The 12,711-nt window shown below is 36.8% G+C and overlaps 1 protein-coding gene across 2 annotated transcripts in view; it reads right to left on the minus strand.

The window, feature by feature from the left end:
- SMAP1 (small ArfGAP 1) overlaps nucleotides 1–12,711 on the minus strand; it is a 76,729-nt gene that overhangs the window by 38,293 nt on the left and 25,725 nt on the right. The window contains exons 4-5 of one of the 2 annotated variants that reach the window (XM_030448074.1): nucleotides 11,411–11,486; nucleotides 56–133 (exon numbers count right to left, since the gene is read on the minus strand). In XM_030448074.1, the coding sequence (XP_030303934.1) occupies nucleotides 56–133; nucleotides 11,411–11,486 (154 nt within the window). The remainder of the gene's footprint in view (nucleotides 1–55; nucleotides 134–11,410; nucleotides 11,487–12,711) is intronic. The other variant, XM_030448075.1, reaches the window with a different exon arrangement.

The following is a 12,711-nucleotide window of genomic DNA, read 5'->3' on the forward strand; positions in this document are numbered from 1 at the left end:
GGTAAGCAGCTCTGCAAAGCAGTAATGGCAAGAGTTACACTCAAAAAGAATATACCTCTGCTTTGCTCTTCTCAGCAGCAGCTTGCAGAGAAGGAGAGGATGCCAAAGGCTGAGCAGCATCAGAAGAGGATATCTGTACAAACCAGAGGAAAGAAATGAGAGAGAAAATAAGCAAGAACAGCTTGGAAGGGAGAGAGCAGAGGGAGCTGAGAGACATGATTTTTATTCTTTTTTTCAATAATTTTGAAGGTGGAGAAAAAAATACAATATAGAAGAAACAAAAAGAGAAGACAAAATATTTCCTCCTTTTTTTTCTTTTCTTTTTTTTTCTTTTTCTTATCAGTACAATTTTAAAAGGAAAGCTGTCAGGTAGGAATGAGTGACTTCCAATGAAATTCACAAGAATGGAATGTAACAAAATGAACCTGGAGAAGATAATATCACAGGCCTAAGAAAAATAATTAGGTTCCATCCATTGTTCAATTTTATCCAATGTGACTATTGAAATATTAATGTCCTGATGCATAGAGGGCACACTGTCCCATAGGAGGGGAAGAGAAGAGTGCCTTTGTTCTTGTTCACTGTAACAGAATATTTTTAGCAAGAGGAATGCAAAATAACTCTCAAAGTCATACATTATAGAGTTTTAATTAACTCTTTTCTAAGAGCACTCCAAATGAGTAAAGAGCTTAGGGTTAATATCAAGCTGCATCTAGCAGTAGGATGACAGACTTTCCAATCAGGTAATACTTCTTTTTTAGGAATCAGTATGTAAAATTACTATTACCACCACTAGTCTTCCAGAATTATCCAAAAGGTGTAAGTTATATGTTTATCAGATGCAGTCTGCCCAAAAAAACACTATTTCTCTCAATGCATTTTCATACTTCTTCTTATCCTATTTCTTTATGCATAGTTCATCACTTTAATGGAACATTATCTTTCTAATCCCCTTACCAAAACACCACAAATGAAATACATTTAACAACCATACAGAAGATCTTCAGAGCTATAAAGCTGACACTCCTAGACTGTCTGTATCACCTCTACTATCTGCAAGGAAAACATTAAAAAATGAAGCTATTACAAGGCAGGTCATTATGTTGGAACAAAACCAATTTAGATGATACTGTTTTACTTAGTTTAAAAAAACTCAAAAAACTAAACCAGCTTGCGCTTTAAGGAAACTGAAATCTGCAAAAAAGCCCCTCTCATGTCTAAATATCCCATATTTCTTACAGAAAATCCAACCAGTGCCATAGCTAATATACCTAGAATATTCATAGTATATCTATAAAATTCATCTTTTTACAAACTCAGAAACTATGTCTACTCTGGAAGGTAGTGCAGAGATTCAAGACAGATATTTAAAACACTTAATTTTTAAACAAAATTTTACCCGCAGAACTATGAAACAGAACCCTCACTTTTCAATCTACCATTTCAAAATCCTCAGGTTATTAGAAGAGTTATGGATACAACCACTGCTGTTTCTCAAAGCATAGCTTCCTGTTGCTATAGGAACACAGGGATTGTGTTTATGCTGATTACATAAAGATATCAGAAAAGTAACAACACATTTCAAGGCCAGGTTGGGAGGGGGATTGAGCAACCTGACCTAGTGGTAGACATCCCTGCCCATGGCAAGGAGGTTGGAACTAGATGACCTTTAAGGTCCCTTCCAACCTATGCCAATCTATGATTCTATGAACATATATTAAACTATGACTTCTAACACTACATTCCTTACTAAGACTTGAATTAAATGCAAAATGTGTGAAGTTGTGATAATGGAACATCTTAGATATACTTTCAAGGATTTTGGTTTGGGTTTTTTTTTTTCATTCTTCTGGATACTTCAGAATTTAAGAGAATTTAAGCTTGATAGGTCTCACAGGTAACAGCTACTCACCAACCAGACCCAGGTACGCAGAATTTCATCTGGGGGCTGAGGGGAATCAGCACTATAGGCTTTTGTGACACATTTGCAGTCTCCCATAATAGTTCTTCATAAATTAAAGAATTGCCTGATCTAGGTTAAGGTAATTCTATGAAGACCTGAAAGTGATTATTATAGCTTTGTCAATCAAGTGACGAAATCACAGAACCCACGGAGAAGCGTCATGCAAGCTATAAGGAGGCAACAGAGTGAAAAGCTAAGAAATAGTCAAACAAAATGTTTACCTTTAAACAGAAGCAATATTTTCACTTCAGACCAAAAAACAGCACTTGAAAGCACACTTCACATAGAGTCAGCTAAGCAGACGTACCAAAGGCATACAACTGAAGGTAATCCTTAATAGCAGACACGTTACAATAAATGAATAAAGAACTGATTAAGTTTATATAATGAAAGCAATAGCATGAGCTTGGACTGCTGACCAGCTTTATCACCATGTTAAAATTTGTTACCTGCCATGCTGTGCTAGATAAGAAAATCTGAATGGAAAAATCTAATCAAATAAAATTGAATGGCTGCATGAAGCTAAACATAAAACAGGACTAAAAGTGAATCCACTGTGGTGAGTGGTTAGGCAGGTAGAGTATCAAGAGCTGATTGTGAGAAACCTTTCAAAAATACTTGCCACTTCAACAAACTGGTGCTTAAGGACAGCTGAGCTGTCAGCCTTGCTAAGGTTCCCAGCTGGCACTGAACCAGCTGCCTCCTGACCTCAGAGCATCCCCGCATGGCACACACTGAGTGTGGAGGAGCCTTAGAGAGACTCAGAGCCCTCCAGCGTGAATCCAGTCCCTGCAGTGTCAACTGCTCTGCTGTTTGTCTGTGCTCAGGTGTCATGTCCTTATACCACAACCAGCACCAAATAAATCTAAAAACTGTAATAACACTGCAAGGGAAAGGTATTCTTTCAATGTCTTGGGATTTTTCCAGTTATAAGATTGAATTTTCAGAGATATCCGAACCATTAGTATGGCTTCTAATACCTTCACCAAGCACAAGGAGAAACCAAACACCTTAGTCATACAAGTGCTTGGTTTCCGGACTTCAAAATGTTCATTTTTAATCTGAACTAATGCTATATTTTAACAAACCAGTAAAGCTTGGTTATTTTAACCAGAAAGCTTCATATTTTGAGATGCCAACAAAACCTCACATGCTTTGTTTCACGCTGTACCATCCTCCAGCTGTTACTTTGAAAGGTTGTGGTATGTTAATATTGTCAAATTGCAGCACACTCTACAGAAGTGTAGCAAAAATCTTAACAAACAATTCTTCTCATTAGTGCAAGTCATCCCTAAACAGCTTCAACACTATTCTGATTACTTTGTTGTCAAAAGCCAGATTAGACCAAAGTTAAATACATATAGAAGAAATATATATAGAAGATATAAGTATCTTCTATGTCCTCCTTACAGTGCAGAAATTCTTCTAGCTGTAGGAGATATTAATTACTGAACAGGTAATACACCAATAGGAACAGTAGTTGCCAACAAGTTGTGTACTTCCACCTTGCACTTCCAGTAAATCTTTGTTCCTAAACTACTGCAGTGATAAAGCAGCTCATAGAGCTGTTCCCTTCTGTAGTCAAAGGAGATTCATTAGCTTGCCAACAAATGGCAAATGAGAAATCATCTGCTCAGTGACCTATTTCTACATCGGTGGGTGGCCAGGAGTAGGAGCACTGAGGTCAGACTGACCCCTGGATCAAACCACTCAGCCATGACAGGTATACCCATCCAACTCTCCCAAAGTGCTGCACTCAGTCCTGCTGAAACTACCTTTAATTAGTTGAAAGCCACAAATGCACATTAAATATTTATGGCAGAACCCTGGTCACCACTCAGGATTGTCAAGCAAGGTTTTAGTAATAATTTTAAAACTGTTTTTGGGAGGCAGAGATCACTGAAAAACTGCCCTGTGTAACTATACATCAACGTAACAAATGAGTTTTCAGTATGGTATTTGTCAGCCTTTATTAACAACAACTGGTTTCTATAAGCTTCATCAGAAGCATCAGTACAGGAAGATAACTGCATGTTTGGGTCCAAATTTAAGTACCTGAAAATACTGCTGCTTACAAGCAGACATCCTCTCTTTAGTGTAGAGAAAACAAAACCAAAATCTGTTTCACAAAACAGCACAGCATTAATTGTCCTCTGTTACCACTTTTCTAAGTTGCAAGTTGTAATCCAATTCTTATATTCTAGGGAAAACAAAGAGAAAAAAGCTAAAGGATCCGTTCCTAGAAAAACAAGCTGCTAGAAAACAATAAAGTTGATGTTCTTGAATGTATTAAGGATGTATTATAAACTGACAACTAGCATTTGAGTATTTCTTTTGAGTTTTATGCTTAAGAGTAGTTCAAGTCTTTTGATGAAGAAGTGAATTCAGAATTACTGAAAAGAAGGAATGAAAACAATAAACTGCTTCCTAAGTTTTCACATATATACTTGTATGGCCACAAAAATTTGATTGCCTTTCAGACCAAAAGACTTGTAGCAATTTCATTTTTACCAATTCTTGAATCTCTTTCCATTGTTTGTGCTTTGAGATGCCTTTTTAGAAAGCAGTAAATTAATAATCATTTTCCATGATGAAACTCAAAGCTGTCTTTAAAGCATCATGTACATTCAGTGCTGAGGATGAAAATGCTTACACATGCAATAGTGCTGTCAGATTTCATTTTCACCAATGCTCTGCTTCACAAAAGATTCATTTTATTTCTGAGTTAACACAGGCAGATAATTTTCAGCCTCCTTCACAAAAGTCAGATCAGAAATCAAAGGATCTACAGGTTTACAGAATTACTCCATATCCCTATTTCTCTTACATTCCAATGTGTTACCTGCTCCTATTTTGTCCATTCAAATCTTACATAGTATTTATTAGGTCATAAAGGGGTTTTTTCAACTTGTATTTGCCTTTTTTTTCCTCTCCAAAATTCTGTTCTTCATAAAATAGTGTTTTTTTAACCTTATACCAGAAAGGGTTAAAGCTTTAGAAACCTGTATCAAGCTTCCATTTAAATATAAAATTTAGCACGCTATCACTAAAAAGATTCAAGAGACTAAAAATGAGTGCATTAGGAAATCATGTCAATATACCCAGGAAATCAGCAGCTGAATCAAATACAAAGGTGCCCTCGAGTGGCCATCTTATATGCACACAATACAGGGAAATAATCCCACTGAAGAGGACTATACATGTATTCTACAGGTTTTAAGTTCAGCTACGAGTTTTTCTTCTTTCAGCAGACTTTTAACTTCACTGCTGTACATCTTCAATGAATGCTGAAAACACCAAATTATTTTCTTAAAAAGCAGTGGCAACTAGAGACTATTATTAAATTCATATAAAGACACAACCAATTGCTTGCCAGTCTTTAAAGAGGCTTCAAATACTCCTTGAATATTCCTTGAAATACTGAGAAGAGTATAAGAACACTGACGCACCATTAATAACAACTATCTTGGAAATTCTGCAGAAGTTCTTTAGGCTAACTGGCAAGGCTTTTGTTAAAGTCTCCTCCATTCAGTGCTCTAAACACTGGACATCACAGAAAAAAAGGCTGAGTGCCCCATGTTTCACAAAACACAGCAGTCATGGGCTTTTCAAAGAAGTTGGTACTGCTTTTTCGTCAATATTCTGAGCACGCTCACCACTCCTCCATCCCTCAGACTGCCCGTATCTTGTTACAGGAATACAGTGAAACTTGTGCACAAGTTAGCAGTAGTTCTGGATGTGTGCAGAACTACAGATGTCTGTAAATTATTTAGCTTCTCCTTTAGATAATCACCTCTTGAGATATCACAGAGTCACCATGGCCTAATTACAGAATAAACAAAACAGATCCTTTTAATCTCCTACTGGAGTGCCTCCATTTCCCCTGTCCAACCTAACAGTTTTCTGTATTGTTCCTGGGAAAAATGTCTTAATGAGAACTACCCAAAGGTTCAGAAAATACCTTTATTTTTCCTCCCAAGGGGACTGCTTAGCTGCATATAGCATTAATTACATTTTCAAGATTGATGTTAAACTGGCACCACAGTCGCTAGAGATTTCAGCTTTGGCAGAATTTTGTTTGCATAGTCATATTAACTTGTAGCTAGGTGGTCCAGCTGAGTGAACTACTCCTCAAATGAAAGTATTAACAGAAGTGAGGAAAACCAGGCCCTGCTTGTAGGAGCTACTGGGAGTGCAGCTGCCATACTGAAAATCCACATTATTGCTTCTCTAACTCCTTCACTTAACCACTGCTGGGCCAAGTCCAGCTCATGGCAGTCATTAGTGGTACACCCAGGCACTGATAGTGATGCCAGCTATTTAACTTCTTCATTTATTCCCCCAACAATAGAAAAGAGCACATCATCAAGTTTGCAGATGAAACAAAATGAAGAGCAGTTAATGCACTAGATAGGTGTGCTGCCATTCAAATAATCATTGAAAGGATAGACTGACAGGAACCACATAAAATTCAAAGGGAAGTCAAATCCTGCACCTGGGGAGGAACAACCCCGTGCACCAATACAGGTTGGATGTCAATCGGCTAAAAGCAGATTTGCAGAAAAGGACCTGGAAGTCTTGGCAGAGAAGTTGGACATGAGCTTGCAATGTGTGACAGTTCACGAGTACAAGAGAAACATAGGCAAAATGGAACAAGTCCAGCAAAGGGATTTCAAATTGATTAAAGGATTGGAGCACCTTTCAGACAAAGAAAGGCTTAGTAAACTGAGATTGTTCAGCCTGGAAGAGAGAAAGCTAAATGAGGGGCAGGGAGACTGGGAGTGATCTTGCTTTGCTTTTCTAAGACTGTGTTTTCTAAGAGGAAACAGTAAACTGGTGTATAAAACTCAGGAGCACAAAGAGTTTAATGAGAGCCTGAAGCAAACGAAAGGTTTCATAAGCAACAGTCTTCAAGACTAAGATTGCTAGAGAAGAAATTGCTTTGCATGCTTTATGCTTCAGTTATAGGATTGTTGTGTACAAAAAAAATCCCTATGAAGAATATAAAAGGATTTGCCTATGCTTGAAAGTAACAATCAGGTGCAAGGAATGATACTCAACAGTTGCATGTCAAAACTCAACTGAAGGACAGGTTTAGCATAAAAGAATTACCTCACAACACTTGACCTATGGTACCTCCTAACTACAGAAGTGATGCACACTGTTAATTTTGGCTTTTAGGGATAAATTCAAATCAAACAGCACAGCATATTGCACAGTAAAATTGCTCATGTTACCATGTCTTAGATGCACCACATTTATAAAGATGCTCTAATCACTTCACTCCTACATGAAATTTGTTTCATTAGATTCTATGCTATACTTTGCATCGCTCACAGATTACATATCCCTAAAATTGAGAAGGGTGCTTGGCAGAATATTAATTCTAGAGAAACAGTATTTTGCTGGTGATATTTAAAATAGACTTGCTAACAGCTACTACTGCTCCTAAACTGATTATTCAAATCAATCCTGTAAAATCCTATAAGCTTCAAGTCTTTTTACTTTTATTATTCCTCTTTTTAAATGTAAGCATATATAGAAATAAAAAAAAAACACCGTATGAAGTCCTGAATGTTTCAAAATTACATCATACCAAAGCAAACCAGACAAACAGCTGACTAGATAAGGAGACTGGGGTTTCTTAAGAAGTTGGTCTTTAGAAATCTTGACAAATTGAGGTCTCACCAACACTAGGACTAAGAACTGCCTTCTAAGAAAGGAAATGTTCATCTTTTATACCTGTCTGAGTCTTGTTAATGTTGGGAGAGAATTATGGTAAGCACTGGCTTGAGAAATTCTACTAACTCTGTAATGGGCTACACTGCTTAAATGTAATATATTTTGATAGTAAAGATGCATTTTCCTAAATATTATGAATACTATACAGTTGTTTTCACAGTTTTAGTCATAATATCACAATGCTATAACTGTAACTAAGCATTTACAGTTCAACTATAAGAGTTTTTCAAAGAGCTGACACACATCTGAAGATACTTCCATGGAGATACTTTATCCAAGTATCCATGAAGATACTTTACTACAAAAAAAAGAGCCTGCCTCCTCAGGCAGGAGGGTAGCAGATAAACAGAAAATATTTCAAAAATCTGAAATATTCCAGTCCTTTGGAAAAAAAGTTATATCTAGGAATCCTTTGTTACACATTTTTCTAAAACTTTTTCTTACTGTCTTATGACATCACAAAGCAGCAAATGCATATGTAATACACTGATACAGAACCAGCACCTCACATTTTCCAAATAATGATGCACCAGTAAATTGAGATCTATTTTAATTATTTCTTAAAACTGGGCTGCTTTCACTCAGAATTACGATTTTTCTAATGTATATTTCATTTCTATTTAAATGCATTATCCTATTCAAAATGTAACTTATCACTAAAACTGCAGATGCAGGCTTGCCTATAGCTTTATCCTGCATTGCTTTTCAGTGAACCATGCCAACCATGATAAAAAGGCTTTATTTTTTCACATATGCCTTTTTTTAGTCTGCATGTTTGATAGCACTACTGGTTTCAGCACTAGCTACTTTTGTTATCACAGTGTGTGTCTCTTAAAACCAAATTTAGTATGCAACAGCCTTGTCAGAAAACAAAAAATCTTATATAATTAACATTTATAAATAAAAATTTCTGTAAAGGAAAACACATGAATCTTGACCATCAAAGAACCAGGAACTGAACTCTGACATACACTTCTGGGCTCCAACAGAGAGAACACATCAACACAGATGTTCTCCTATCAGTCAAACTTGAAAATACCTTGCCAAATCTTGCCAAACTTAGGCTACAAAAAAATATTATACTATATATTTTAAGATAATATGAATCAAAACAAATTTTATGCTATGAGGAGCTTTTAACACAAGCAAATTGTAAAGGCCGACCAAACCTATTAAATCCCCTTAGAATTTTAAAGACCACCTCAAATGAAATCACTTGTTGGGGAAAGAAATCCTTAGGGCACAACTTAGTTTTCTGCATTTCTGTATTACCTGCTTGTATCCTTTTACCAAACAACAACATATTTATGCATCTCCAACTTAAATTGCTCCTAATCCAATCAGAAGGCATTGCTATTTCAAAGGCAATAACAAAGTGTTAAACGATCACACCACTCCAACAGTGCTGACTTTGATTAACAACAGGACACAGAGTGCTCTCCATAATCATAGAATCATAGAATCATAGAATCCTAGGGGTTAGAAGGGACCTCGAAAGATCATCTAGTCCAACCCCCCCTGCCAGAGCAGGGCCACCTATAGTACATCGTGCAGGAACGTGTCCAAGCGGGTTTTGAATGTCTCCAGTGAAGGAGACTCCACGACCCCCCTGGGCAGCCTGTTCCAGGGCTCTGTCACTCTTACAGTAAAAAAATTTTTTCGAGTATGGAAAGAAAGTTTCCAGAAGAAAGAGCTTGCCATGACACTACACAGCCATCCCACCAGAACAGTTCACAAGACTCCTACTCATAAACGTATCATGATAGCATGATACTGATGCTCTGATGCTATCAAAACACTTGGTAGAGGGCTGAAGGCTACAAGCAGGAATCTCCCCCTTTTTTCCACAGCCAGACACAGTTCCCAAGGAATCTTGGATATGTCCTGGCAATGAGAAGAGGGAAGGTGTCTCAGATGTTGTTAGGACTGCAAAAAGAAAGCTTAAGAAACCATCACTAACCCCCACATGAGGGCACAGATATGTGCACCCCAACAGAACTTCCTTCTTCACCCTGTTCTTCTCAAACTCCCAACAGACAACCATGTGCTGAGAGTAACTTTCCCTCCTCCCTGCTAACAGCATCAAGGAGCAGAAAAGCAGCAAATGACACATAGAAAAGTAGGCCCAGCTTCACCTTTTCTTCTTCTTCTGCCAGGCTTCAGCCCACTCAAATGATGATCACTGAATGCCAGACACAGCACTAGAGGCACACGGGAGCTGGGCTGGGACCAGAACCAAAGACCTAACCCAATAGAAGCAGCAGGCCAAGACTAGAGGTGCTACACTGCTTCAGCCAATTTAAGATTGTATATTTTCATGATTTTGCTATAACTGATTTCAGATTGCCTACCTCAAACCTGCTGTTTGATGGTCTTGAAGTAAAGCAGATGAATGTGAACGTGCACAAGTTGTTTATTGCTAAAATGCTTCATAATCAGATTTTTTTCTATCTCGGAGACACCAGGCCGCTTATGTTAGTGAGAAAAAAGCCCAGGTAGGAAGAAATAAAAAGGTTTTCCCAACTCAGCAGTAATATGCATCTCTTCAGCTTCTCTAGATTCTATCCTTACTGCTAAGACAGGGAAAGTGATCCATACTGGTCTGCAATATGATGCAAAATCTGATTACTCCTTCAAACATATTAAAGCAGCAGTGGACTCTTACATTAGATACCCAGGTTCTTTGTTTAGAAAGATCTTGGAAGTTCTGAACCCTTATAAGAAGTATACTTTTTAATAATTCTTCCTATTTTCTAGTTTTCAATCAAAGAAGAATAACTAACACTGTAATTCAAACTTTTAAATGAATCAATTTTACCCCTACTTCGACAATACTTAATGAAATACACTTCTCTATTTTCCAGGCTGGTTTTTTTTTTAATACTTCAAAAATGAAACAATTATTCAAAGATCCATTTTCTCCGATATCAAAGGCAGAGTAAATTTCCAGTCTTAATGTCCAACCTTGCATTGGTTTCCTCAAAGTTCACTGCCTAGTCAGAGGATGTAGTAAGTTACACGCTAGGCCATATTTAAATAACGTAGAGCTGTGTGCGTAGGCATACACGTACCTAGATAAATACAGATATCTATAACTAGATTGTATGTCCCATAAATAGCTGTGTATCCAAAAAGCCTAACAAGGTTGTGAACTCAGTAAAGGCTTTGCCAGAAAAGCACTAACCAATTTACTTCAGTGAACACACAGCTACATGGCTAAACATCTGGTTTACCCTACTGCCTATGTTTGATTCAACAGTCCCCCTTGCTGCAAGAAATAATCTAGAATTCAGCAGAGCAATAAGACCTGCAGAAGAGGTGCCCTGAACACCCTAAGGATTTCTCAAAGCATTACAGGAAATGGGGATAGACAAAGTCACTAGAAACAGTAATCCTATCTTATCCCTGCAACATGAAAAAAAGATATTCAAGATATTGAGGAACTACCCACCACATAGAGAGAAACACACGATATAAAGAGTAAGATGAAAGCTATTTGTTGGATCATAACACCCTGCTGTTATGTAATAGACAATGTATGTTGAGCTTTGAAAACCTAGGAAGAGCTTTCAAGAGGTAGCATGTAGCTCATTTCAAGAAGTTTTTGACTGTGAAAAACATTCATATATAATGTTTTCTACATTTCTTTTATGTAACATCCAAAAAAGAGAATTGACAGAATTTTTTGTGAAACTGTTTACTTACATTGAAGGCGTTAATTGCATTTTTATCATAATACTTCTTCTTTTCATACTTATCCCTGATGAAAAATTCCACAGCTCTGGAAGTAACCGGTTTAAGGAAAACATGCATTCAGGTAAATGGCAACATTAGCCTAAAAAAACCTGCAAGTTATTCATATTGAAGAATTTCACTAAGTCTTGCTCCATCTCATTCTGTATGTTTAAAACAACAAAACAAACTGGTCCACAGGGAACAACTGTAGTGTCCAAAAAGGGCTTTTTACTACAGTTTTTTTTTACAGTTTAATCTCTTACTGAAAAACATGAGAAAGGTATACTTACTAGTAGTAACTCAATGTTCCCACAGTTAGGATATTTTCACTGGGTATTTATAAGGTACAGGACTATAGTACTGCAAATACCTGAACAAAGTTAACCTGTGTACACGAAACAACAAAGTATACTTTACCATCATAACTTGGGATACTTTCTCTTCAGATAAAAGTTGAATGTATGTAATGCATGTACCTGTTATCTGATTTACACATATTATATTATGCATAAAAAGCTAATCATAAGCACTTCCTGCGATTAGTAAGTCCTTCATCCAAGTCTCTTATTACAACTAATGTCCCTGTGGCAATGAAAGAAAACTAAAATGCTAGTGATAAGAAGATATTGAAGAAAAGGTAGAAAGAACAGCAAGTGTATTATGGGGAAATTCAGAAATGAAACAGAAAACGTTGGCATCCTCTTTCCTAGCACTATATTTTTCATTAAGAGAATACATGTAAGAAAATATATTCAGTTGACCAAGTCCACCACTTAGAAACTGACAACTGCTTGAGTAACCTTTATTCAAAGTATTTCTGTTTTATGGTTGAAATAAAGTTATTCTAGAATAATAGAGTTGTAATACTACAGTGCTATCTGGTTCCAGTTACACTTTTCTCATTTGTACATATGCTTTATTTAAAAACTGATGAAATATGAAGAAACATCTTTTGCTCAAATGCATTTTATCATGAGGAGTCTAAAAAAGCCATCTTCTACACATAGCACATTGAACATAGTATCTAATAAGCAGAAAACCAAAAATCACTTCTACATATAGCAGGAGAAAATTCAGATCCAGTTGTGGCTCTGCCTGTTTATCAGCCTCGGTCATCATAATGTTGAGATTTGGGGAGACATTCAGCTCACTTAACAGTAGGTGTTGAGGATCTCCTTATAGAGTTCCAGTAAGATCCGACAAAGCAAATCCTACCTGTAAAGTAACACCACTAAGCCCCTAGCTGATAAAAGTCTATATTAATACCGTTA

The sequence above is a fragment of the Calypte anna genome, chromosome 3 (genome assembly GCF_003957555.1).
Source record: "Calypte anna isolate BGI_N300 chromosome 3, bCalAnn1_v1.p, whole genome shotgun sequence".
Lineage (NCBI taxonomy): Eukaryota > Metazoa > Chordata > Aves > Apodiformes > Trochilidae > Calypte > Calypte anna.